The sequence below is a fragment of the Chenopodium album genome, chromosome 17 (genome assembly GCF_948465745.1).
Source record: "Chenopodium album chromosome 17, dcCheAlbu1.1, whole genome shotgun sequence".
Lineage (NCBI taxonomy): Eukaryota > Viridiplantae > Streptophyta > Magnoliopsida > Caryophyllales > Amaranthaceae > Chenopodium > Chenopodium album.
This window is the reverse complement of record NC_137850.1, coordinates 47,935,472-47,959,738: the sequence shown is the minus strand read 5'-3', so window position 1 is coordinate 47,959,738 and position 24,267 is coordinate 47,935,472. Positions and strand designations below refer to the sequence as shown.

The 24,267-nt window shown below is 34.9% G+C and overlaps 3 protein-coding genes across 3 annotated transcripts; 2 read left to right on the top strand and 1 right to left on the bottom strand.

Moving 5' to 3' along the window:
• Window positions 1-934: 934 nt before the first annotated feature.
• On the bottom strand, window positions 935-5,245 carry LOC145588306 (phosphoribosylformylglycinamidine cyclo-ligase, chloroplastic-like). The gene is made up of 9 exons (XM_081644950.1): window positions 5,101-5,245; window positions 4,625-5,011; window positions 3,138-3,232; window positions 2,964-3,065; window positions 2,770-2,829; window positions 2,083-2,255; window positions 1,854-1,956; window positions 1,576-1,734; window positions 935-1,427 (listed from the first exon to the last, which is right to left on the bottom strand). The coding sequence occupies exons 2-9, from the start codon at window positions 4,983-4,985 to the stop codon at window positions 1,257-1,259; spliced, it is 1,224 nt and encodes a 407-aa protein (XP_081501076.1). The 5' UTR covers window positions 4,986-5,011; window positions 5,101-5,245; the 3' UTR covers window positions 935-1,256.
• A 1,887-nt stretch (window positions 5,246-7,132) lies between these two features.
• On the top strand, window positions 7,133-9,888 carry LOC145588305 (uncharacterized). Its single transcript, XM_081644949.1, has 3 exons — window positions 7,133-7,361; window positions 8,247-8,403; window positions 9,555-9,888. The coding sequence occupies exons 1-3, from the start codon at window positions 7,182-7,184 to the stop codon at window positions 9,698-9,700; spliced, it is 483 nt and encodes a 160-aa protein (XP_081501075.1). The 5' UTR covers window positions 7,133-7,181; the 3' UTR covers window positions 9,701-9,888.
• A 6,152-nt stretch (window positions 9,889-16,040) lies between these two features.
• LOC145588304 (uncharacterized) lies at window positions 16,041-23,623 on the top strand. Its single transcript, XM_081644948.1, has 10 exons — window positions 16,041-16,194; window positions 16,343-16,568; window positions 17,576-17,701; window positions 17,796-17,948; window positions 20,226-20,352; window positions 20,456-20,497; window positions 21,335-21,523; window positions 21,824-21,869; window positions 22,638-22,715; window positions 23,257-23,623. The coding sequence occupies exons 1-10, from the start codon at window positions 16,124-16,126 to the stop codon at window positions 23,330-23,332; spliced, it is 1,134 nt and encodes a 377-aa protein (XP_081501074.1). The 5' UTR covers window positions 16,041-16,123; the 3' UTR covers window positions 23,333-23,623.
• The last annotated feature ends 644 nt before the right edge of the window (window positions 23,624-24,267 follow it).

The window sequence follows — 24,267 nt, the reverse complement described above, 5'->3', positions numbered from 1 at the left end:
CCTTTAAATATAAGTCGCAACATGTTAGATTGAAAACAGCCACCATGTAAAAGAGTACACTTATCTTGCACCTCACTACTAAAACCTCATTTATTCTAATCTAAACTAGGAGTAGTAAAGTAAAGCAGGCTGTCTAATTTCTCTCTCCTTATTTACAATTCTGTTGACAGAACTACAGTAGTGAGTAATGACATGTCTTACAGATAATTTTCAGGTGCATTTATACTTTGTAACGGTGCAAGATCTTCATAGTATTACAGTTGAAAGCTTATCCGTAATATAGTTTGCATAATTTGCATGTGCTTTCCTATGATTGAGCTGTCTGTGATTCCATGCTTTTCTTTGTCATTATGATTATGATTTCAAGCTCTATCTTTTTTTTTTTTTTGTGGGTAAGAAAAGGAAAGTCACTTATTGATTTGAAGCTGCTTGTCATAATGTCATGTTATGATTTCCAATTATAATCTGCATCAGCGTAATCACTGTAATGTGATTGAGCAGTTTAAAACCGAAAAGGGTCTTCGAAATAACAATAACAGATCCCTCTGTTTTCGGCAGATTTTTAGATACAACAGACTTACAATAACTTGTTACTATTTTTGGATACAATGGACTTACAATAACTTATTACTACGTAGTATATACATTCATAATATTAAAAGTAATAACACACACCATATGTCACTTCTTAAAAAAGAGGGGTTCACGGTTCACCTAGATGACTCAACATGTTACAAGTACTAAAAAGTGGGTACTAGAAAGGATACAACCACAAAATAGACACACAATAAGTTAGTTACAAAAATATAGAATATACTTATTATAATTGACTACCTATAATAAGATGAAAAAATCATTAAAAAAAATAAAAAATAAAAAAACAACAAAGATTGATAGAAATGAATAGTAATAGAGCAAACTTCATCAAAAACAATTAGAAAATGAGCTGTAACTATTTTTTTTCATTTTTTAATTTTAATGAAACTAGTAATCATTACATCAATCAAAATTGTAGCGGTCCGACAAGTTAAAATGGCTATTAATGTGCAATCATTACATTAATCATTGCACATATATTTTCCTAGTCTGCATCAGACCATATTCTGGCAGATTATGTGCTGACAGAAGTTATATGGAAAGATGGAGAGGGCTCAAGAGATGAGGCTTGTTGAGAATATAAGGGAGGGAAAGGGGGTAGCAAGACACAAGTCTCTAGGGTCATTTTGCATAAATAAAGATCTAGTTTGAGAAGCATCTCATCGATAGCTAACCCCTTCGCCTGTCTTTACCTCACCAATGCGATACATTGGAGTAGCTCCATTTGCATCGCCAAGAATTTTGAGGGCTGCATCTGGACTTACCACAAGCACCATTCCAATACCCATATTGAAAGTCCGCATCATCTCACTGTCATCTATCCTCCCCACCTACCAGCACGAGTATGTAAAATTAGAGAATGCAATATACTTAATTTTCTGCGTAGTACTATAATCAGAGCTTGTCAACCAAGTTCAATGAAATAACCTATGAAATCATTGTGAACAATCAAATCCATCAAAGACGGTTTCTTTTTACCTCTTGGAGCCATTTAAACACGGGAAGAACAGGCCAAGAATCTTTATCAATGACAGCACCTAGACCCTTGGGAAAAACTCTAGGTATGTTATCGGTGAACCCACCACCAGTTATGTGTGCTATCCCTTTTACTCCTCCCTTGGCGATCACATCAAGCACCTTCTCACCAAAAAAACATATGAACAAACATAAGTGACAGTTGGTCAGTTGGGGCCATCACCTGCTCTGTGCCCCTCTAATAATGTAGTAACATGTTTAACAGGAGGAGAATATATCACCTGCTTAACATATATGACAGTTGGGGCCATCAAGGCTTCACCCAAAGTAGTAGCTTCACCGGGAATTTTGTCTGTCAAAGAGCAGCCACTTTGTGCCAATACCCTATAACACGCACATATACGTCAACATGCTAATTAATTGTTTACATCTTAAACGCAATTTTATCTCAAGTCTGGCCCACTGTTGTGTCAATCACACAAAACTAGAGCCAAAAAAATAAGTGCTGACCTTCTAACGAGAGAAAAGCCATTGGAATGAACTCCACTGGATGGAAGACCGATGAGTACATCTCCAGCCTCAATATTTTTCCCATTAATAACTGATTCTTTCTTCACAATGCCCACAGCAAATCCACTAAGATCATACTCACCATCTGCATAAAAGCCAGGCATCTCTGCAGTCTAAAACACAAAATTTGCTACGTCAACCAAATGTTAATTATGCTACTCCAATCTATTAAACAAGAATGAAAAATCTCAGGTTCATGACATGAAGCATAAAAGAAGATTACAAGAACTGAAAATACATGTAGCGGAATCCTAAATTCTGATCTACCAAATACGAAACTGGCTTCAGTATTAAGCTCTACTATAATGACTAACCCATTCCTGCACAGCTCAAGCTTTGATTTTAAACAACTTCCTAAATTCTGATCTACCAAATATGAATCTGGCTTCAGTATTAAGCTCTACTATAATGACTAACCCATTCCTGCACAGCTCAAGCTTTGATTTTAAACAACTTCCTTTAACAATTACCTCACACAACCACCCAGTTTCAAAGGAAAATTATGAATATCAAATATTAAAGCATGTCAGTTAAGCACATTAACAATCTATAAATAAAAACATATTTCAGGGGAAAAAAAAGAAAGAATCATGGCTAAAGTTAATACATGCAGAGCTTCTGACTTACCTCTCCACCCAGAAGAGCACAATCAGATTGCTGGCAACCATCAGCGATTCCTTTAATAACCTGAAATAAGACATTATTTATGTTGTGTTCAAATATTTGCAGGAACTAAAATTTGGAACTATTCTTTCTACAGATAAGAAAATACTTGTACACACTAAGAGAAGGGAAATATAAAAAGCGTGTCAGCAAAGTACCCTCTCAGCAAGGTCAACATCAAGACGACTTGTGGCGAAATAATCTAGGAAAAACAAGGGTTTTGCTCCAGAAGTAACAATGTCATTAACACTCATGGCAACCTGAAGATATAGTTAGTAAGAAGCCAATTGTAGCAGCAAAATGCATGACCAAAGATCAAAATTAAATGTTACCAAATCAATTCCTATAGTTTCATGTATTCCAGTTTCAAATGCAAGCTTTAATTTGGTGCCAACACCATCTGTACCAGCAACAAGATATGAATCCCCTGCACAAGTATCAAAGTGTTAAAGAGGTTTAACACAGCTACAAACCAGTTACACAAGAAAAAAAACGCACATTGTAGATTTATTTTTATTTTTTTAGTTAAAAAAAAATAAAAAATTTAAACACATTTTTCTACCTTGATCCACAACATCACTACGCACGATCCTTTAGAAAGATTCCCAGCCTAGGCAGTAGAGGGGGGATATGCAAGCAAGTATGCAACCTCATTGCTACAAAAGCAAAGAGGTTGTTTCAAATTAACTCTAAGTTCATATGCAATGACCCTCTACTAGTCATGTCAAACAAGAAGACTGGGCATATCAATTTAGTAATACAATCCAAAATTCAAAGAAAAGAGAATTTCAGAATCCAGTTAAGACAGTTATATTTTCCATCAAAATTCACATCTTAACCATTCATCCGGGTTCCTTAACTCTGTGGCAAACAATTCTTCTGTTAGAGTAGTGGCAGGGCGAGATCAAGTTAACAGCCAAAAAACATATACTCCAATCAAACTGTTACTGAACTAGCCAAAACACGTCAAACTGCTTTTTACTCTTTTTTCATATACAAAGAGACAAAATTGTGTAACAAAAGCAGTCGTATATAAGATTAGAAGAGTAAACAGTTCAAACCTTAACAATAACTAAATTAAAATTTATGATACATTTTTTTTTTTTTTTTTTTTTTTTTGGAGTACGGTATGGTCTTCTACTCTCCCTTCACAAGAGACAATCAATTATAGACAAGGCCAAACCACTCCAACATCTGACTTTCAATTAATCACACAGAATAAATGCACGACGATTGTCTTTAAACTCAGACACCACACGAATTACACAGCTGGAGTGGCTATGTACTCCGTACTACATACAAAAGCCTTGGATGAAGTACTGAAGTGGCTAAGTATGTACTCCGCATTATTAAACAATGAAGTACTGAAGTCATATGCGGCTGGGTGTACTTTTCAGAACTTCAGTTATTTCAGCAAATTGCTATATGAAACAACATTGGATGTTGAAAAAATATATACACACCAAATAAATCCATGCTTCCTAATTAAGGAGTGATCAACAAATACTCAAATTTTAAGCCTGTGCACCCCCTCAATCACAGATTCAACACTAGCCACCTTCACCTCCCCCCCCCCCCCCCAACCCAGCCACGACGAAGCCTGTGCACCCCCTCAACCATCTCACATAGCTTTGCAACTATCTTAAAATAAACCACCTCGACCCATATCTAATTGTCACACTACTAATCCAAATTACACTATCAATGTGACAATTAATTCCTAACTAAGTGAGCAATAAAAAGGTACTACTAATTCCAAGCAATTAGCAAGAATACAAACACTCGAAAGTCAAAAAGAACAAGGATAAGATATATATACCTAGAGGATATAATCCTCCAAAGCCACCAATCCCAGGAGCCATTTTAGCAATTCTCTTAACAAGCTCAGACCCAGCATCAATATCAACCCCAGCATCCTTGTAAGTTAACCCACCAGCCTCATTTCCGCCACTCAAAACCGAAAAGTCCCGGCAATTTTTCTCAATAACCCTCTTCGATTCCACCCCTTTGAGAGCCAAAGATGATGAAGACAACTTATTGGGGGTTAAAAATGAGGTGGGTTTTGCTTTGTAACAAAAGTTTGGGTTTTTAGTATTGGAAACCCCATAAATTTTTCTGGTTGAACTATAAACAATTGAACTTTGAAGCGACTCAACGTTAACACCTAAGTTGGCGGCCATGGTTGTCTGTTTGAATTAATCTTCAACTATGAAAATAAACGAATTTAATCAAATAAAAGATAAACAAGATCAAATTTTGAATTGAAATTAAGTTAAAGAAAGATGAAAGACATACCTTGTGCTTGAAATTGAAGCAACTAAGTTTTGCAAATGAAATACTTTTCCCTCTTTCTTATAGAGAGGGTGGTAGACTGAAGAAGGAGACTAGGAGAGTAACTGAGAGTCTGAGAGAACTAGTTTAAACAGTACTCTTATGTTTGCAGAAATTAGGTTATAGCCCTTATGGATTTTTTTTATTTTTTTTATTTTTAAAACATGTTCGGGAATAATTGACGCATACTCCCTCTGTTTTTAAATAGTTGTTTCATTTTTTTTGGACACATGTGCCGAACGATTCCAACAAGTACCCACAAGACTATATTTTTTCTTATGTGTAAATCACGAATATTCGTCAAAGTAGGACAAATGAATAGTGCAAACAATAGAAATGGAACAAGTATTTAAAAACGGATGGAGCAATACACTAGTTTGTCCATAAACGAATTTATATACGGAATTCATTTACCAAGTATTATTTTTTGGTGGTGGTGTAATAAATTCTTGGGTAATGCAATATGTAACTCTAAGGGATATATATAATCATTAAATACACTCTTGAAAATTGTATAAAAAAAAAAAATTATTTATTTATTTTTTTTTTTAATGAAAGATGTGTTTTATTCATCATTTTCACTTTGATTAACCTTTAGCATAACTTATTTTTCTTGAACTAAATTTATCTTAACTTATTAAACTTTGAATAAGTGAAAGTAATGCAAATTAATAATGACTAAATATTATTCATCGATAATAATCACATATCTATAATACTTAGAAAGAGTTATAAAAAAGGTATATGAAATAGACAGGATTCGATCTCATATTTTAAACATCGCCCTTAAACCTTTAATCAATTATAAAATTTATTGACTTTTACATCTTTTTTGTTTAGAATGTTGATGTGTGAACAAAGGTTTTATCGCAAATTTGGATTGCCATGGAATGGTTGTGTAACTCCCCCTTTATGTGTATACCCAAATACCCAATGAATAACCCCATGTCCCCATCTTTCACTATAAATATTTCATCTCCCATGATATCTTTGATTAGTTCTTTATAAACTCTCTTTTTAAATGGTTGATCGTAGGCTTTCTTTTCATTCGTTGTAAGAATTGTAACTTACTTCTTTAAATTTTCATGAGCATAATCACTTTACATGGATTCTCAATTTCTCATGAATATATGCATGCTGTTTTATTTTGTTAGTGAACTATATGTTCTTTTGGTTTACTCGATCTCATTGTTGGTTGAGATTGTATTCCTTGTCTACCTTCCTTTTCAAAGAGAGATATATTCCTTTTCGACATAAATATCGTTCTAATACCGGAGAATATATGAATTAAGGAACGCAGCTAACACACTTAAATATACTCACATACGTGTGATTATCATCGAACAAATAGAATACGAGTATTAACATCATAAACTCAACAAGCATATCACGTACATCCAAGTGTGCATACAACAACTACAATTATTATCTTCAACATCAATTAATGAAAGATTGTTGTTTTCTTAGGTTGATGCACAACTTAGGTTGATTCCCGTTACATATATTGCAAATATGGGTTTGCTTCATTGTTTGTGCTAGATAGACATTGGGCTAACTTTCAAAACTTAAACATCACCAACAATCAATAAAATTTGTGCTACTAGCATTGATGATTAAATATACTACGTACTTTAACTTTGGTAAACAATTTTGAGCAGTAATTAGCAAGAAAGTTCAAATTTATCACCTTAGATAAACTTCGAATTTAGATCAAGTGAAAAAATTGTAATTTGATCTCTTAACTCAATACCGGTCACATATTGAAAGAGAATCTGAAAGTACATAGGAAGAAATCTCTCGATAAGTGTGATTTTCCCAATACGATTCACATATAAAACTGATAATAATGTTAGTAATTTTACCCTTTAATATGCATACTTGTATTTTGTTTGGGTTTGCTCATAATTAGCGGTTTAAAAGTAAAAGTTAAAAAAAAAAAAAAAATTGGTCAAAGGGGAGATTGACTAGACTGTTAGGTAGCATATCATCTGAGTTTTCTTCTTCAAGAGAAAGACAAAGAAAGCAGAGGGAAGAGCAGAAGAGAAATGGAGGAGAGAGAAAAAGGGAGAGCAAACGAGAGATGGGACTCTGCGATCGCAAATCTCAAGGAAACTTCTGGAAATCTCGAGTCCCTTCAGAAGCTTCTTCTGAAAAAAGCTGTGTTTGTTGATGAAGATACCTTCAATAAAGCTTCGCTTGCTTCCCAACAGTCTCGCACCATCAAGGTCTTTTTCTCTCTCCTACATTGTTTTAAGCTTTCTTTATTAATTTCTGGGATTGAATTATGATTTTGTATTGCCATTGACATGTGTATTTTGTATTATGATGCCTTCAATTTTGGTGGGTTCGAACTGGAATTTGATGAATTCTGGGAAGAATTTGGAATTGGGGTTTTTGTGAATCGTTTTTTATTCCAATTTGATGAATTGGGGTTGGAGTAATTTTTGGTTGTATAGATCAATAGAAATGTTGAGGATTTTTGGGATATCTAAGAGATAGAAATGTAGGTAATTAGGCTAATTTGATGAACTTGGTTTGTAATTTTTTGGCTAATCTGACCAAATGATGAGTTGGGTTGGTGTTTTTTTTTTTTGGCTAGTTATGAATTTTAAATTGATAATTGTTTCATTGTTTGTGCTGCTTGAACTTGGTAGAGCAGTTTAACGTAAATGATTTGGTAATTAATGAAATGTTGGGATCAAGACATCTAGTGTTTGGAAATGTGACACTGTACAAGCGAGTTTCGCTTTTTTTTGACAGGTTGCATACATAATACTTCATGACTTCATCTATTATTCTTAGCTCGGGAATAAGCTGCTTAAATTTGGTAGCAAGTTCACTCGATGGGAGGTTGAGCTTTGTGGCAATGGCAAGATTCCATTGAGAATTTGAGACTAGAGGGTAGTTTATTCCGAGTATTATAAAATCTCTTACATAAAGATGTAGGCATGTAGACAAGCTGAGGCAGCTGAGAATGTGATTACATTGTGCTGTAGTTCTGAAATACATTACTCAGTATTGCACATTTGTTGATTGAGTTTTAATGGCTTATTATTGTTTCCAAAGAGGAGCTATACGTTGTTGACAGTTTGGGTTGCTGCTCTGTCCAGGTTCTTGAGCAAAGAGTGGAGACTTTAGAGCGAGAACTTGATGCTTCTATCACAGCTGCAGCTCATGCTCGTTCAGAGAAAAGACAAGCCGAGGCTTCTCAAAAGGCAGCTGAATTACGCACACAGGAAATCACAAAAGAGCTTGAGAACACATCAAGTATGAATTTGGCTTCAATTTTATGTGTTTATACTTAAAAGTTATGGTTATGTGAAATCTATGAATGTCCATTATTTAATCACAACCGAGGGCTCAAAAGAGATTCTTAGGTTCTTTCTATCATAAACCACTTAGTAATATAAGGCTTTTCAAAACTGTTTGTGTTTGTTTTTTTTTTTTTTTGGAAACTAGCTCCTTTACATCACTTTATTGTCCATTGGTACCCATCATATTCATTGTTTTCTGTTAAAACCTAAATAACTTACCGAAATTGCCAGGGTAAGTTGCGATCATTTGCTATTGCATTTCACTAGTTTTATATATAATAAGGCATATTTTAACTGTGTGTGTCAAACAAGCAAGAGAGGGTACAGGAAGGGCTATTTTGTTTAACTCTCCCTGCCTATTCAAGCTTCAAGACTTACTCGAGTTGTTGGAGTGTTGGACAGATTTCTTCTCATCTGGCTACATTCCATAGGGATAGCGCTGTTGGATCTCTTTTCCTATAGACATCTATGACTCTCCTATTATGATACACACTCCTCTATTTTATGTCTCTTAGTCTTCCTAGCTGCTTTATATTCATTCTCCTCAATGCTCCTTCCCAAGTGCACTGTTGTCTTCTGACTCTACTTAATGTAGTATGTAAGAAATGTAAAATGTGGTTTTTTCAAGAACCAAATTGTAAGCTATTATTTGACAAAAGTTGCTCCTGATACAGTGGGTTACTTTGCCTTGCATCTCTGAAGCAAATGTGATGGGATAGTGCCACTGTAATTCTTGGCTATTTGGCCACTTAAAATAAGTTGTATTAAGTTGTATTTCCTACCCAACTTAGTTTTTTCATCCATGTCCACACTTAGTAGGGCCTGTGGATCTGATCTGTTTATAGATCTTTGTCCATAACTGGTTGAGATGAGCTAATTATTCAATGTTTTGCGTTTATATCAGTTTCTAATGTGGTTCTATTCTGTTAATTTCTTCACATTTTTATGGGTGGTTCCCCAGTTATACTTTTGCTGAAAGCTAACAAAAGTTGATGTTAGATCAAAATTTGATGTCCTCTTTATACTTTATCATGTAATACATTTGTGTAGCTATGCTCTTGGTTTTTTAGATTTTATTCTGACAAGCTCATCTTTTAAATGCAGAGGTATTTGAACTGCATATGCAAGAGCTGCGTGCAAAACAGGAGGAGATCACCAAGAGGGACAATGATATTAAACTTTTGGAAGCTATAATTCAGACTCTTGGAGGGAAGAGTCCGATTCAACGATCCACTCGCAGTTCTTCCTAGAGTTGTCATCCTTTTCTTTTTGTTGATAGGTTACTGAATACTGACTTACTGTAATTTCTAAAATAAACACCATTTGGCTGTTTATCTGATTTTCACCTTCTCCTTTTGAATGTAAGTATGTAGCTCTCTTCCACTTGTACAAACAAATGTTTTAAATGAAATGGCATGTTCAAGTATACTCCCAAAAAGTTTCCACCTATCTTGTTGTTTGGTATTTCAATACATGTATCATACAAAAAACCAAACAAGTCTTGATCTAGTGATAAGGTTTGCACATTAGAACCTCCAGGTTGTGGGAGACTCAAGATGGTTGCCCATTCCATGATGGGAATTGATCCCACAACCTCATGGATATGAAATACAATCCATTACCACTAGACCAAGTACTACTTGGTAGTGACAAATTTATTGAAAAGTTCTAAGTACTAGTGCATCATAGTTAAAAGTTTCTAGGGAGGGAAATCATGAGAATGATGAGACTCATCCTGTATATTGCACTTTTTACTCTCGATATATTTTTTTGTTAATAGAGTTAAAAAATCGTCTAATCAATATTCAATGCACGACAACCATGTGCTTGAAAATAGGGAATTTCCCATACCTCCCCTTTACTCTCAAATCTAAGGAGATGTGTAATTCAATGGTGACATCTTTACATTAAAAAAAAAAAAAAAAAGAAAAAAAAAAGGCCCTGTTAATAGAGTTGGCCTGGGTAACATATTTTGGAGTTACATTATGGTGGATATGAGATGGCGCAATTGTGTTGTCTTCAATAGAAGGGATGCACTCCCAACTCCCAATTGATTTTGTAGCATTTCTGCAAGTGCGCTATGAGGAAGCAAGAAGAGCATTGAGAAGCAATCTGAATGAAGAGCACAACAGCAATATGCGAAGAGAACAAGTGAATGTATCATGGCGTGTACCAGAATATGGTTGGTATACACTCAATTTGTGATGGTGCAGCAAAAGGGGGCCCAGGATCTGCTGGAGGGGGCGCATTAATCAGAGACTACACTACAGAGGTTATTTAATTTCAGCTTTCTCAGGTAATTTTGGGTATTGTTCTGCTTTTCGGGCAGAAGTGATGGCATTGAATAGGGGATTAGAGATTAGCAAAGAATCTCCAAATTGAAAAGTTGGAGGTGCAACTTCACAACCTTGCTTGTGTTCAAGCTTTGAATAAGCGAGAGGTGCCAAGAGGAGAAAGCATACATGACATTATTTATTGCCAGAAAATGCTCAGTGATCCAAGATGGGAGGTGAAGGTAGCTCATGTGTATCGTGAAGGTAATTGAGCGGCGTATTGGCTGGCCAACAGCGGAGTCATCCAAGACTCTCAACTTTTGTTTTTCAATAATGAGGTTCCGGTAGAGTTTGGTCGTATTTTAAAGGAGGATACTAAGGGTGTGGCTTTACCACGCTTTGTCCCTCTGTAGTTAGTTTGTTTATTGTTTTGTCTTGGTAGCTTGTAGTTTTTTCTCTTTTTTCTTGTCTTTTGGTCTTTGCACCTCTTCTAAATCAACAAAAGAAAAAAAAAATCTTTTAAAAAGAATTTCGTTTATCAAGAGGTAAACATTAAGTTTATGTTATGGAGTAGTTAATACGAAGTACTTCCTACTATAAGGGTCTGTTCTCTTCGGCTTATTTTCAGTTTATTTCAGTTTTTAATTTCCTTCTCTCATAAAATATTCAGCTCAACTCAGTTCAGTCAATCAGAAGAAGCCCTAAGTCAATAGTGCAAAAATTAGTAAATTACATATTTTTTTAAAAAAAAATTATGCATCTATCTATATACTATACTAAAACAGGGTACACTAGCTCCAAAGCAACACGTGTCCCTGTTTTAGTTTTTTATTTATTTTTTATTTTTTTAGACTATATAATTGTCAAATATTTAATTATTAATTATCTAAATATTTAATATCCTTGACTTCTTAATATTGTTTCTCAATCAATTTTATTCACGGGTATTCAACATATATTTAGTCCATATTAGTTGACTTTAGATTGCTTAATTCAAAAAAAAAATGTTCTTATTTTGTAGAGTATATTTTTGCTATTCTTATTAGCACACGTACAGCTATTGTATATGCTCTAAACTTTTTTTTTTTTTAATTCCAAATGAGGCTATAAATAATCAAGAAAAGCAAAAATCAAACAAGCAAAATCAATAAAACTAAAAGAAAACAAAAACCTAAGCACCTAATTACGAAGGAATAAAATCCTTTCATGGTATTAGAGCAGGTTATTTCTTCAACCTAATTTATTTTTTCCCCCCCACATTATTCCTATGGCCGCCAACACCATTTCTTATTATGTTGAACCTTTTTTTTTTTTTTTGGAAACCATGATGTTGAACCTAACTGTGCTCTCTCATTGTTGTACTGTCAACCTCGCTAATATTATCAAACTCAATTCGACCTATTATTTATCCATTAAAAAAATATGTTAATTGTAACACGTTATCAAATGTTTTTTTATCTTCCATGAGTGAAAGAAAAATATGAGAAATAATATATATATAATGACTTTTATTCATGCTATTAGAGAGTATCAAAAATCCTATTTTTAGAAGTTTCAATTCATATTAAATTTCAAGTATATTTAGAGGCTATAGAGGAGAAAAAAGATATGATATTATTTGTGATATATGAAGTACAATATTATATATACAATAATCATGTTGTTATTATAATAGTAAAATTTTTCAAATATATATGGAGTTCGCAAATAAGTAGGTGTGGCAGACATTGCAGATAAACCAAGGGAAAATCACTTGCGTTGGTTTGCGCATGTAAGACGGAGACCCGAAGGTGCACCTGTTCGAAGAGTGGGAGTATGGAGGGGTCAAACGAGGGAGAGGGAGAACGAAAATGACTTTGTTGGAAGAATTTAGAAAGGATATGAAATGTATGGATTTGCATAAGGATGAAACATTGGATCGTACAAGATGGAGGAGGAAGATTTATGTCGATGACTACACAGAATAATCAATTTTGGTTCATGTTAGCTGACGCCGTTTATAGGATTAAGGCTTTGATTGATTTATTGATTGATATATATGGAGTTCACAAAGTTTCATATGTGGCTAACCATATTGTGTGGCAGATTACTTGGTCAAGGGTTACTCGATCGGTCAGGGGTTACTTGGTCAAGAGTTACTCGGTTGGTGTAGACACCCAAATGTGTCTCTCCAAAAATCAAACCCAGTGATGAATATCTTTCACGTCATTTGATTATCGAACAAGGTGAAGTGTGAAAAGTCTTGAGATGCGGTCGTTTTAATAAAATACTTCTTTTGATTTTCGAAAATATTTCTTTTCTTATTCTATTTATGAAAACGTCTAGTCCAGTTTAGTTTGGTCCATGATAAGGGTCCAATAATGGTGTATTTGTATGGGGCTTGAAAAGACATTTCCAACGATATATTATAAGGCCAATTCCGATGAATAATGAGGAAGTTATGGCCAAAATACTAAACTGGGCTCAAACCGGATTTTACCTACGACCCAATGATCATGTGGAGGGTCCAAAGGTTTAATCCTATTCCTAAACTAATTATGATTAATTAGAAGCTTTTATAAGATTCTAAAAGATCTTAATTATCCTTTTTGAAAAGATAGAATTAGAGAATTTAAAATTGAATAAAAACTTTCCTTTTTTAAGTCCTAATTCTATTCGAATTTAAAGATGTTCAAAGACAATCAGATATTATTTTTGTGCCTCATGATTTTTATCCAAATCTTATATGGTTAGATAGATCTCGAAATTATCGTTCCAGTGATATATTATAATATTAATTCTGAGCTATTACGAAAAAGATATGAAAGTAATACGAAACTCTATTCAAAACTGACACCGTCCCACTATTTCGGCCATATCTTTTTATCTACAAAAGATTTTAATCTGATTCTAATTGGATTGGAAAGTAGACTTTAAGAGTTTTCCAACAACATATTATATGACTTATTTAGAATTCTGCATCAAAAGTTATGATAAAAACAAAATCTGCAAAAATTGCTGACCGACGAGTTTTATTTCGATTCGAATTCGGATTCTTTTCTACTCCTTCGACCCTTTTTTCCTTATAAATAGAGATCATATCACCCCTTTTTCAATCATCAACAATCACCAATCATCTCTCTTCTCTCTCTAAGCTAAAGCTTATTCTCTCTCTATTCTTTTTCTAAACCTAGCCCTTTTCAAAATACATCATACCGCGTTCACAAGTTTTAGACACACCTAGCCAAGTTCGAAGTTGCCTTCGCCCTAAACGTGAAAGTTTGATAATTTCTGAGGGTTTGGTCCATAATTCCTATTTCAATTATTAATTTAATTGGTTGATTTATTATTTTCCTTGAAGTTACTAACGTGTGTATTTTGTTATTAGAAAGAGATACGAGGCATCCAAGTAAGTAATTTAATTGTTTAATTGCTTTATTATTATAGAAATCATGTTTAGATTATTTTGTTAATTCCTAGTATCATGTTAGGATGTTTTTATGATTCCTAGTATCATGTTTAGGGTTAACTAATATTTCTGATATTATTATGATGCTTCCTATTTCTTTCCTAATATCATGTTATTGTCATGTTTAGTGACATGCTAGGGTTTGTTATTAATCTTATTAGTATCATGCCTAGGGTCTTGCTATTATTATTATGCTTTGAGATTGAATATTATTATTGATGATGATTGTGATTATTATGTTGCTTGATATATATTGTTGTTATTGCTTGATCACGCTTCTCTTGCATGTTTAAAGGGAATTTGTACTTGTAATCACGCTTAATAAGATAATCAATAATCTTGTTTAGGGTTAATATGGTTATAATTCAAGTGATCACCAATAATAGATTTATTTGTGCATTAATAATCAACCAACATTGATTAAACAGGTTTAGGATTAACCTATTGATTGTATGTTAGTCAGAAAGCGCACATGAATACGAGAAGAATAAAGTAGAGGCCTATTTTTAGGGCAAGTTCAATCTCTTTTAGGTTGGGTTTGTACCTCATCCCCGAACTTCCAGTCATGGTTCCAGACCTATTGGAGTTAGCGATCTCCTGGATCGTTAAGGGGTGTAACCTTCACCCTTTGAACAGTTTACAAGTTCCTAAAACTTGTTGGTGACTCTTTTTGCTCTAGCTTCCTTCCCTTTGGACGCCACCATGCTTAAGTGTATGATCACAGTGGGGTTCAAGTGTGGGATGCTTGAAATATTCCCTTCAGTTGGTCAAGGGTTACTTTGTCTAGGGTTACTCGATCGGTCAAGGGTCACTTAGTAAGTCTGGGTTACTCGGTCAAGGATTACTCGGTTGTTAGGGGTTACTCATGCTTTGGTGTGTGTCAGCCGGCCACACAAAAAAGCGCTGTATTGTGTTTAAATCATTTTAAAAATGAGATGGCCAGTGACTCATGTAGAAATGAGAAAAAAATGACTTAATGTAGGTATTGATTATCAGTTCATTGAATTGAATTATTTTTAAAAACTTTACATTCAATTTAAGAATAAAAAAGTTATTTTAAAGCACAAATTTTTATATGTGGCTGGCCGCACCATGTGACTAAGGTTACTCAAGTTACTCAGTCAGGGGTTACTCAAGTTACGCAATCAGGGTTTATTTGGGGGGTTCGATTAGGGGTTATTTGAGGGGTTCGGTCAGGGGTTACTCAGTTAGGGGTTATATACTTATGGGGTTACTTGGTCCGGGGTTACTCGGTTCGGGGTTACTCGAGGGTTTATCTGGTCAAGGGTTATTTAAGGCGTTTAGTCAAGGGTTATTCGAGGGGTTCGGTCAGGGGTTACTTAGTTAGAGGTTACTTGAGGGGTTATTCGGTTAAGGATTACTTGAGGGGTCACTCGATCAGGGGTTACTAAAGGGTTTACTCGATCAGGGGTTACTCGAGGGGTTACTTGGTCAGGGGTTATTAAAGGGTTTACTCGATCAGGAGTTACTCGAGGGGTTCGATCAGGGGTTGCTTGAGAGGTTACTCGGTCAGGAGTAACGGAGTAACTCGAGTAACCCATGACCGAGTAACTCAAGTAACCCTGGCTACACAGTGTGACTAGCCACGTAGAAAAATCCCCCATTTAAAAGTAGTATATCGTTATTTTGAGAGGTGAAAAATGTATGATAAAGACACTTATGTAAGTAAATTCATTATTACTCATTAAATTGTTTTATCTTGAGATATTGTTAAATGAATATAAGTATTAAAATTTATAAGTCGTGCATTGCACGGGTGCCATGCCAGTTTACGAAGTATTTCCAACTTTGTCCCTTGCTTTTGTTGCTAAAACTAAAAGAAAAAGAAATTGTAATAAAATGAAATTAATACCGCCTTAGTGAAAAACCTATCATAGGGAGAGAAAGCAGAGAATTCGACTGCAAAGTGCGAAAACAGCACAAAAATCGCCATGGAAGGACCTTCTTCATCCTCTCGCAAGCGCCCTTTCATTGACGAAGATGATGATTCCAAAAACAACAAGTATCCTTTCTCTCTCTCTCTTTCTTCCATTTCAATAAATTTGTTGTTTTCCCCCTTTTTTCAATTACTACACAAAACCTAATTTATCGAACATCATTTCCAATTTCTGATTCTTTTCTGTATTGAATATGAATGTCAATTTGTGCAGTCAAAAGAGAGTTAGATTTCCGAAGAAGAAGAAGCTTAAAGGAGAAGCAGCACCTGAGCCGGTGGCTCCAGTGGAGGCTGAAGTAGCTGGACCGGTTGATCTTTCGGACCCCCGTGTCGCTGCGAAAGAGCGGGCGAAGCGCCGTGTTCATTTGACTACTCAGCTTTTTACTGAAGATGGTGAGGTTGAAGTGGCTCAAATTTCTGCTGCTGAAGTTCAATATCAGGTTTTGTCTTTGTTCTTTTACTTATTTGTAATTTTTGGCATTGATTAAATTTATGTGACGCTTTAATTGATTATATGATTTATATGTTGCTTTTGATTTGGGTGTTGCATTTTAGCTCTTCAGGGTGAGTTTTGAATTAGTATGGTGCTTTGAGTTGTTTGCTTATTAGGTTTTTTACTGAGTAATTTTGTAGAATGATTTCTGAAAAACGGCTACTTTGGAATTAATTTGGTGGGAGTGAAGGTATATTGGTTAGTTTTATATTGAGTAATATTGGAGAGAGAACAAACTTATTTTTTGTCATAGAGGTTATATTCCCATGAATCTTCTGAAAATAATTTCTGCTAGAGTTACTTGCCATTATATAATAATATAATACATCGATTGCGACTTTTGTGTTATGCATTGTCAAATTTCACGAATAATTTCTATCACTATATCTGCATATGGTAGTAAAACTCGACATGTTTTTTAATTATGACAATTAAGTTGAGCGAGTTTGAATGTCAATAGTCAAAAGCCGCTTTTTCTTTTGGGCTGGAGCCTGGAGGTAATACTAAAGATGTGAGTTCCAGCCTTCCAGGTTTTTTGAGTTTCAGCTTAGGCTAATATGGCTCTTCAGTGGACTTTCAGTTGTTGGCGAAAAAGGTTGGGAAGGCTGGAAGTGGATTATTGTTCCATGGCACTTTGACGAACTTTACCAGAGAGATATAGGCTTATAATTTTATAATGGTGGTTGTAGCCTTATTGACTGGTTATCTTTATTCCTATTTTGCGTGTAAATTGGTATTGTTTCCTAGTATTCCTGCATTAATGTTTATCCATGTTCCAAAGCCCTCTCTATTGAAAAAACTTCTCCGCTTGTCATCTATAGAGTTTCAAATCAGGTGAAAGTTACTGTTGTGACTTGTGAGGAGGCTTTCTTTTTTTACGACAGTTTCTCTACTGTTGTACATTTCTTTGAGGATAAGATGGTGTTTGCTTATGTTGGAATTTTCTTTTGGCAGGAAAATGAATCTTTTGTCGATGATGGTATCCAATTGGAGCCTTTTAATTTGGAAAAAGAAAGAGAAGAAGGTTACTTTGATGAAGCGGGGAACTTTGTGGAATATGTACCTGAAAAGGAAGAGAAGGTATGCTATAATATTAAGTATTAGTTTTTTTCAAATTTTTGTAACTTGACCTTTGCGTAATATGGCTTTTCCTGATCACCTATTTGTTTTGCAGGATGCATGGCTTGATAGCCTTGAAGTAGACCCAAAGCTCGCTAATATAATTTCCACTATTCCTAATAATGATGATGAAGAGCAGGAGATGACTTCTGATGATATAGGAAAGATAAAGCGCCGTATAGCTGATGTTCTTGAGCCCGGTGAAACGGTATCATATTCTTGCTCTTCTCTCTTTTATCTGTTTTTCTGTAAATTATTCAAAAACTCAATGGAGTGGCTAGTCCTTGGTTTGGTCATTCCAACCATAAGGTTCATTGGAGCCTCTTTGATTTTGTTCTAAGCTCTATATCTCCATGTGTCAGCAAATTGTCATTTTTTTACTGTTGGATGCGTTGATCTCATTGGTTTTTTCCAAAAGCCATGCGATTTTAGGAGTCTTGTAGTGCATACAAGGTTCTTAATATCCTATACTGTGTTGTTGAGGGATTTCGAGACAAGTAGTCTAGGGATTCATTCTTTTCAATTAGCCCTACACTTGCATACTTGCATTAATTTCTTTGTATTGGCCAGCTTGAAACATTTATGCTACACATCAAAGTGGTATATAGTGATTCTCAAGTTCTGTTGGGTGTCTGGATATGGAATTATGGTGGTTAGATGAGATAAGGTGTTGCTAGGTGACCAATTGAAGATTGTTGCTATGCATTGTGCATGCATCTATGTCATGGGAGGAATTTTCTTATTTTGGAATTTCTTTATAGGTCAGTGACTCAGTGCTACCTTTCATGTGTACTGCTATTACCTTGTCCAGAAGGTTGGTTGCAGGACAGGGTTTACTTCAGAGAATGTTAGTTGTTAATATCCTTATATAAGAGCTAAACAGCCAGGGAACCCTCATATCGGATTATCTATTGAGTCTTGAAGCTTCTTGAGACACTATCTCCTGGGAAGTGTTTTGGAAGGATAGAGATGTATCTTGTATTCTTGTTCATTTCAAATATATAAAATGTTTAGTGGTTTGGCATTTTTTTTCCCTTTATCAAAGAGTTTAAAGAAGCATGGTGTATGAAATTCAGGCGACTGAGGCAAATTCCCTTTTTTTACTTCTGGGACTGAAGTGCATGAGTTTGTTATTACTTAACAAATTTTGTTGATGTGATATCACCTTAGCTCCTCTTTGTGATGCAGTCTGTGAACTTTGGGTAGAAAGTACATAAGTTTATATTGTAGAGCTGAGGATGATTCCATGTACCTATGATTTTACTAGATGCTAGGAAGGATAGAGTCAAAAACTGAGTGATTTGATAGGTTTGACCTCTGCAAAAGTCCTGAAGCTTTAAGGTGAGATGTGATGGTCCAAGTTTTTATGGTTGCAGATAAAGATACTCTAATTTTCTATCAAGGAGATTCGAAGGAAGCACATTAAAGGATTGTTAAAAATGCTTAGAAATTAATAAATCTGGGGCAAGCTATCTGGCTGGTTTTGCACTTTTTCCCATTACAACTCACAGAAAACAACCTTTACAATAAGAAATCATACTGGTGAATAAGTTCAGGTTTCCTTGATCCTGTGGGTTTTCATCCCTTTGTCAGCTTTTGGTTTGCTCTTTTCTTCCTTGCTCCTTCTTGCCATCTTTTATTATCCTGGTCTGTCCTATCATCATTGACATTCCTGTTCTTTTCGGTCATAGCTCTGTTTTTTGTATACTATTGTTCTAGCGCATCTTTATGTACTAATATGATAGTGTTACCACTTTCATTATACTATTGCTACTTTGTAGTATACTAGTAATGTGAAGCTCATGCTACTTTTAGTACTTTCTTTACTTCTATCAACTGATGTTTTGATTATAGCTGCCTTTCTGCTCTTTTGACCGGTCAAGGTTAAGGCTTTTGCATCTTGACCGCTCTTAAGACTCTTCTATTTCACAACAAGTGCTGTTGCTGCTTGTAATGAACCCAAAACTAGGCGAAAGAGTGAAAAGACACTTTAGCAAAAGAAGACAAAATAATTAAGGGAGCATTAAGGGGTGTGGCAACATAGGACTGAATTCTGTTACTCTTCAGCAGTAAAGGACAAACATTATTAATATTTAGGTTATTTATGTAGTTTTGCTTGATTATAAAAGGGAAATAGCATAGCAATAGAAAGGCATGAGATTTGTATTGTGGAATGAAAGAGAATGGTAACCTAAAGTTATTAAGAGGATGATAACCTAAAGTTATCCAAGAGAGTAATAGCTTAAAGCTATAACATATCATTTTGTAACCCTTTTGCCATTAGTAAGACTCAAGCTTTCATTTTTATTATTTCTTGATTTCCTTCTTATTCAATCAATTTATAAAACCGGAAAATCAGTCTATTACACTGCTGCTTGCTTTCCTGTCTTGTCTATCTTATATTAGTATTATTTAACTTGTGTTTAGATGGATGCTTTTCTTGATGTATTGTTGTGGATAAATGTGATAACTTCGTATCTTGCAGGTTTTACAAGCACTGAAGAGACTGAAAGGTACAACTGACAAGAGAGTGAAGATGTCCGTAGAAACAAAGCGTGTTTTTGACCAACTTACTGAAGATGCCATGCGGCTGATGGAAAATGGGGACTACAGTTGAGTATTTCGTTACACGTATCTTTGATTGTTAGCTTTTGATTAACGGTTCTGGATTCTCATTTTGCAATAATTATAAGTAGCTTTCTCTTATCATTGCAGATGTTTATCATGAAGAGCGAGAGGTTTTTGTACGCGAGGCAGGTTTGTATTATTAGTTTTGACATCCTGTGAATGAAATAAATTCATTCATTGTGTATATTTTTTTTAAAAAATTTATATAATATCTGGCTTAACCCGTGAATATTACTAAATTAATGTGATTTCTGTTGTATAAATGCCATATTTAAATTGCTGTTTTATGCATGATGAAATTTGAGATCCTCTTTGTGTGAACATCTTTCTAATGGTATAACTTGTGTGAAGGTAAATGGTTAATTCATGTTTTCCTGTTTGCTTTTGTGTTCTCCTTTTCCCTTTGCAATTCATCTATATGTCTAGCTTTTCCTTCTCATTGTTATCTTTTTAATGGTGAAAGAGAATTTGGGAGCTCTTAGTGTGAAAGGGCACCACTTGCATTGCTTATCTTTCCTCTTGGGTTGTGTCACTTGTGTGTGTGTGTGTGTGTGTGTGCATGCGTGCGTCAATAGAGTATTTTTGAATAGAATCTAAAAAATTCCTATATTCTATGTAAAACATCAAGTAGCTACATCTAATACCTTCGAATTGAGATACGAATAATCTAAGTTGCACAACGTGTGTGTGTGTGTGTGTGTGTGTGTCTTTAGAAGGTATCACATTCCATGTGCTGCACTCCCATTTACAGGGAAAATATGTCTCCGTGTGTGTGTGTGTGTGACGTTTTATTTGGCTCTTTAGAAGGTATCACATTCCATGTTTTGCACACCCATTTACAGGGAAAATGATAAATGTTGCTTGTACAATGTATTTCCATATTTTATGTACTATTAGCAAGACTGTAGCTACGTGACTACGTGAGTGTAGTATTTGACCATTCTTCGATATTTTGTTTTCCTGTAGAAGGATATGAGGCCCTTGCTCGAGCAAGAAATAATGTTGTGTCAGGAACTGAGGATGATGCACTTGACATGTTTGCTGATGAAGATGATAACGTGGCTGCAAATTCTGATCAGAATAATGACGCCTCTGTGCCTAGCGTGGACACAAGTACTCAGATGGCAGTGGAAAACGGAAACCAAGATTCAGAAAGTATGTTTAATGCCCATATAATATACTTCCTCCGTTTCTATTTAGTTGACGCGTTTGATTTAGGCACATATATTAAGGAGAGGAGAGAGAGTGAGAGAGAATGATAAAGCAAGTGGTGTAGCTTGTAAATGCAAGGTAAAAAACTTACCCCAAAAGGAAACGTGTCACCTAAAAAATAAATTCCTAAAAAGGAATACGTGTCAACAAAAAAAAAACGGAGGTAGTATATTTTTATGTTACTTTCTTTACGAAGAAAACAATAACATTGTTGGTGAGATAATTCATTCTCATTTATTTTAGGTTCTTGGGCTGTGCAAAGTGATTATGTGTACGACGAAACATCAGGGTACATTCTTACACCTTGTCAATATCATTTCCTGTGAACTTGTGTTTCTTGTTTTACTGTCTTTACTGTTTGAATTTGTCTTGAGATTGAATTTGAGTTGTTTTATGAAGTGTAGCTTCTGTTGACACAACTCTCAATGCACAATCACATTTTCCCAGCTGTTGTCACATGTATACTTGTATATCTTTGGTGCATATCCTCAGTAAGTTCTTGCTGAGTGAATTTTGTTTGATAAAAAACAGGTAGGATGTATTTGATGTCTGATTAATTTATTTTTTGTATGTGTGGATTCTTAATATTTCTATGAATCTTAGCAGCTCTATGTTGAAAAGATCTTCAGAAGTATGTTATATTATAAATTGAAATTAGAAAATGGCTTTAAGGCTTAAAGCTAAATCATTTATTGCTGTGTGCACAAGAATAATGAATAACTTTTGAAGTATGAAATAGAATGAAGCTTTTGGAAGTCTGATAAATTATTTCAGGCTCAGAAATGGTTTCCATGAAGTTTATAATAATGTGCTTCATGTCTTTGTGTGGTTTTGGATGCTATGGCTATCTGGAAATCACACAGCTTGGATTATATTGCTAAGCTGCCACATGGTAAAGTGCCTTGCGCTGCTGTAAGACGTACTTAGTTTCTATATGATGGATTAGGTCTTTGGTGGTTGCTTGGTTGTGCTTTATCTTCTTAAGTGTTTATTCTTGCTCTTATTCTTAGCTATATCTATTCAGTTCTTCATCTGATGAAGTGTTTTCCATTCACAGATACTATTACAGTAGCAGCCTAGGATACTACTATGATCCCTCCACTGGATTGTTTTGCTCTGCATCATCAGGACAATGGTAATTCTGCACTTCTTATTCACTTTTATATATTTTGCTAGATTTTACTTCGAGTTTGCTTTATTTATGTTAGTGAGGAGGGGGGTAATCTGGGATAAATAGTTCAAAAGCTTTCATTTGTGATATCAGTGAAAAGAGGTCTTTATAGAAAGAACTTTGGGCAGGTGCCAGATGATAGTAAACTTTTTAAACATGTTCTGTAGCTGAGAGTGTGGTCATTTCATAATTACTTCATCCCTAGCATAATGTAATTTTGGCATGGTTAGATGAGTAATATTTGTTTATATGAAGTGCTCGTGATAAGTTTGCTAGATGTTCATAATATTGCTTTCACGTGTGCTACTCAGTACTCCAGGAGATGACTCTTTGGTCTTTGTAGCCGACTCCATCTCTTTTGGATTTTAAGTTCTGATATTGTTGCTTTTGGTGATCTTTATATAACAAGTGCTCTGTTAACACCCTTAGAAATCAAGTGCTCGTCTGAATAGTTTTAAATATCTCTGTTTTTTCTGCGTATATGACACGTTGAACTTCTGTACAGGTACAAATACAATGAGGCTACTGGCACTTATGATGAAATCCAACCTGAGACTGAAGCACCATCAAATGCTAGCTAATGACTTCAATTTTGCTTTGTTGGTTGGGAACAACAGTCCGTAGTTAAGCAGCACATCACAGCTTGAAGTTAATTGTAGCTGTACAGGTACATGTACAAATTAAATAGCTGTCTTATACAAGGAAGTTAAACCAAAGCATAAGATACAAGCTGGTTATGTTGATGAGGTTTTCTGGTTTATTTTACGTGAAATAGAGTTGAGTAGGAGACTGATGCGCATTTCTTTACAAAATGTAAATTTTTGCTCTTAAACCCTGATAATCATTTTTTCAAGCACCACTTTTCCTCTGCACTATGGACTTCATCACCAGATTAGCTAGCATCTCTTTATTCTGTTTCTGAAGGACTATTAGTCGACAAACAAGAGCTTCTAGTTTCTGCAGCAAGTGAATACATTTTATGCTAAAAATGAATTAAAGATTGATGGTCTTGAGCAGGCAAGGCATTAGTGCATCTTTGGCTGTATAAAGAACATAAAGTATGTATGTGGGTTAGTCACACATATTTTCTGATCATGAAAAACCTTGGCAAAGTAATTTCATTAAGATGTACTCGTAGAAATTCGGATAGCCTTATGAAGGATTTGCAACACCTTAACAAGGATCTTGGATGCCAACATGGTGATTGGAATCATTTCTTGTTTCTGACTACCATAGCAACAAAATTCCAGAACAACCATATCATTGAACTAATATCATATCTGAGGCGAGAAACATACTGGTAAGCCTAGGGGACAACTCACACATTTCTTTTTTATTGGGAAAAGAATTTCGAAATTGATCAAAGAATGTGGACTGTATAACCTTTCAATTTTAGACAATTTTCCACTTTTTGAGACAAAAAAAAGAGGTTTGAGTGCTTCTTATGTACTCAATGAGATCTTGGGAGATTATTTGGATGGTTGAAATTGTCCACTTTGTCTCTGAAACTGTCAAT

Excerpts from the sequence above, each read along its gene's own strand:
- LOC145588306 (XM_081644950.1), bottom strand. The coding sequence starts at position 4,985 with ATGGCCGCCAACTTAGGTGTTAACGTTGAGTCGCTTCAAAGTTCAATT. Across the intron at positions 3,066-3,137 it reads AAACTATAGGAATTGATTTG|GTTGCCATGAGTGTTAATGA; the intron begins GTAACATTTAAT and ends CTATATCTTCAG. Across the intron at positions 1,957-2,082 it reads GGCTTTTCTCTCGTTAGAAG|GGTATTGGCACAAAGTGGCT; the intron begins GTCAGCACTTAT and ends TGCGTGTTATAG.
- LOC145588304 (XM_081644948.1), top strand. The coding sequence starts at position 16,124 with ATGGAAGGACCTTCTTCATCCTCTCGCAAGCGCCCTTTCATTGACGAA. Across the intron at positions 17,949-20,225 it reads TTCTTGAGCCCGGTGAAACG|GTTTTACAAGCACTGAAGAG; the intron begins GTATCATATTCT and ends CGTATCTTGCAG. Across the intron at positions 20,353-20,455 it reads GATGGAAAATGGGGACTACA|ATGTTTATCATGAAGAGCGA; the intron begins GTTGAGTATTTC and ends TTATCATTGCAG.
- LOC145588305 (XM_081644949.1), top strand. The coding sequence starts at position 7,182 with ATGGAGGAGAGAGAAAAAGGGAGAGCAAACGAGAGATGGGACTCTGCG. Across the intron at positions 7,362-8,246 it reads AACAGTCTCGCACCATCAAG|GTTCTTGAGCAAAGAGTGGA; the intron begins GTCTTTTTCTCT and ends TGCTCTGTCCAG. Across the intron at positions 8,404-9,554 it reads AGAGCTTGAGAACACATCAA|AGGTATTTGAACTGCATATG; the intron begins GTATGAATTTGG and ends TTTTAAATGCAG.